This window comes from Acyrthosiphon pisum, chromosome X (assembly GCF_005508785.2).
Source record: "Acyrthosiphon pisum isolate AL4f chromosome X, pea_aphid_22Mar2018_4r6ur, whole genome shotgun sequence".
In the NCBI taxonomy this organism is placed as follows: Eukaryota; Metazoa; Arthropoda; class Insecta; order Hemiptera; family Aphididae; genus Acyrthosiphon; species Acyrthosiphon pisum.
In genome coordinates, this window is record NC_042493.1 from 100418477 (window position 1) to 100420169 (window position 1693).

The 1693-nt window shown below is 33.9% G+C and overlaps 1 protein-coding gene across 1 annotated transcript; it reads right to left on the reverse strand.

Annotated features, from left to right (window-relative positions):
- Window positions 1–217: 217 nt before the first annotated feature.
- Window positions 218–913, reverse strand: LOC103309411. The gene has a single exon (XM_008184749.1). The coding sequence runs from the start codon at window positions 911–913 to the stop codon at window positions 218–220; it is 696 nt and encodes a 231-aa protein (XP_008182971.1).
- Window positions 914–1693: the final 780 nt, after the last annotated feature.

Here is a 1693-nt window from a genome sequence, read left to right on the forward strand (position 1 = left end):
AAATAACACGCAATCGTTTGATACTAATTTCAAAGTTGTAGGACAATATGGGTGGGCTAACTTCACGGTCGAAAATTGAATTTTGTGGGTAAAGTGTCAACTCGCAAATTTTGAAAATGAACTCGCAAATTCTCGCAAATCGCGACGCATCATTTGGTATAAATTTCGACATTTTTGAGTGACATGGGTGGGCTACGTGAACTTGGCCCACCAATTCTTATTTTTTTTGTAGCTCAAAAACGGCTAACTCGCAAATTCTAAAAGTGGACTCGCAAATTCTCGCAATTAACTCGCAAACTTTTGGTGAAGATTTTGAACCGCTAAGCCAAAGTGGGTGGGCCAACTTCACGCACGTACGATAATTAGATACTGACCCTGGGTCTCCTGATTTATAAATAGGTGTTACTTGGCTCGTTTTCCATATTAATGGAAATATACCTTCGGCTAATGAGAGGTTAAATAAATACAATAGAGGATATTTTAACTGTGCCCTTATACTAAATATAAATTGAGCTGATATACCATCAGGCCCTCGACTCTTAGTTGTTCTCAGAGATAATAAATTTTCTTCTACCTCATTAAGTTCAATATTAAGTCTAGAAGGCAAAAATATAAATGGTTTAATGCCAATATTATCAGCATTCCAATGTGGTGGGGGTAACCGTGATTTATAAACGGAATTGAAAAGAAGTGCAAATAGATTTGCAATATCTACGTCTGATGCAATAATATCACCATAATGCATCACATTTGGGATACCTGATGTATTTCGACGATTATTGATAAACGACCAAAATTTATGTGGGTCATTCTGGAGAGAAGTATTTATCTTACTTAGATAGGACTCATATTCCAACCTTGATTCAAATTTAACTTGAGCACGTAAAAACGAAAATCTATGACGATAGTGCATTGTGCCGAACTGTTTCAGTTTTTTGTGTGCATTTTTTTATCAATGATTAAATTTTTCAATTTAAGTGTTACCCATTTGGGGAAAGTTGAGCGACGAAATGTATGAACTGGTACATATTGCTCAATTAACGTTATTAAAATTGTTTGTAGACGACTAGCTGCAGCTTCAATTCCAAGATTGTTAAACTCACTTTCCCAATTTATGGAGCTCAGAATATTAGTAAAAGCTTGTTTTATAAAAGCTTGAGCTGGTGCATCAGCTATAATACCTTTAACTTTAACTTTAAAAGTAATATTGTTAAATTGAAGACCATTTTGAATGAGATAATTTAAATCATCAATAAATGGAAAAAGATATTCTTCAATATAATATGGTTTTTTTGATCCAAAATAAACACCGACAATGAATGGCTTCTCCATTGATGAGTTAATACAAAGACTACATAATATTGGCAAGAAAGCTGATTTTAACCCTTTGTTAATAGGAATGCCATCAATGTTAAACCATAACTCCAGTTCAGATAGACTCTGTACAGCTATAGTATTTAACAAATATTTTAACCCATTCAAAATTCCAAAATGGATGTATTGTCCGCCTCCAATATTATTAATTTCAGCATGACCTGACCTAGGAGTGTATAAAAGAGTTCTGGAATCCATGGAAAGTAACTTTAAACATTCCAAATTATCAACTGATTTCAGCAATTTTAAAAGCTTGGTCGCATTGTTCCTAGGAAGTCTCGAAGAAACAATAAAAGATGCTAACGCATTCTGTAAACCA

What these genes read in the sequence shown, in the direction of transcription:
- LOC103309411 (XM_008184749.1), bottom strand. Translation starts at nt 913, where the DNA reads ATGCACTATCGTCATAGATTTTCGTTTTTACGTGCTCAAGTTAAATTT.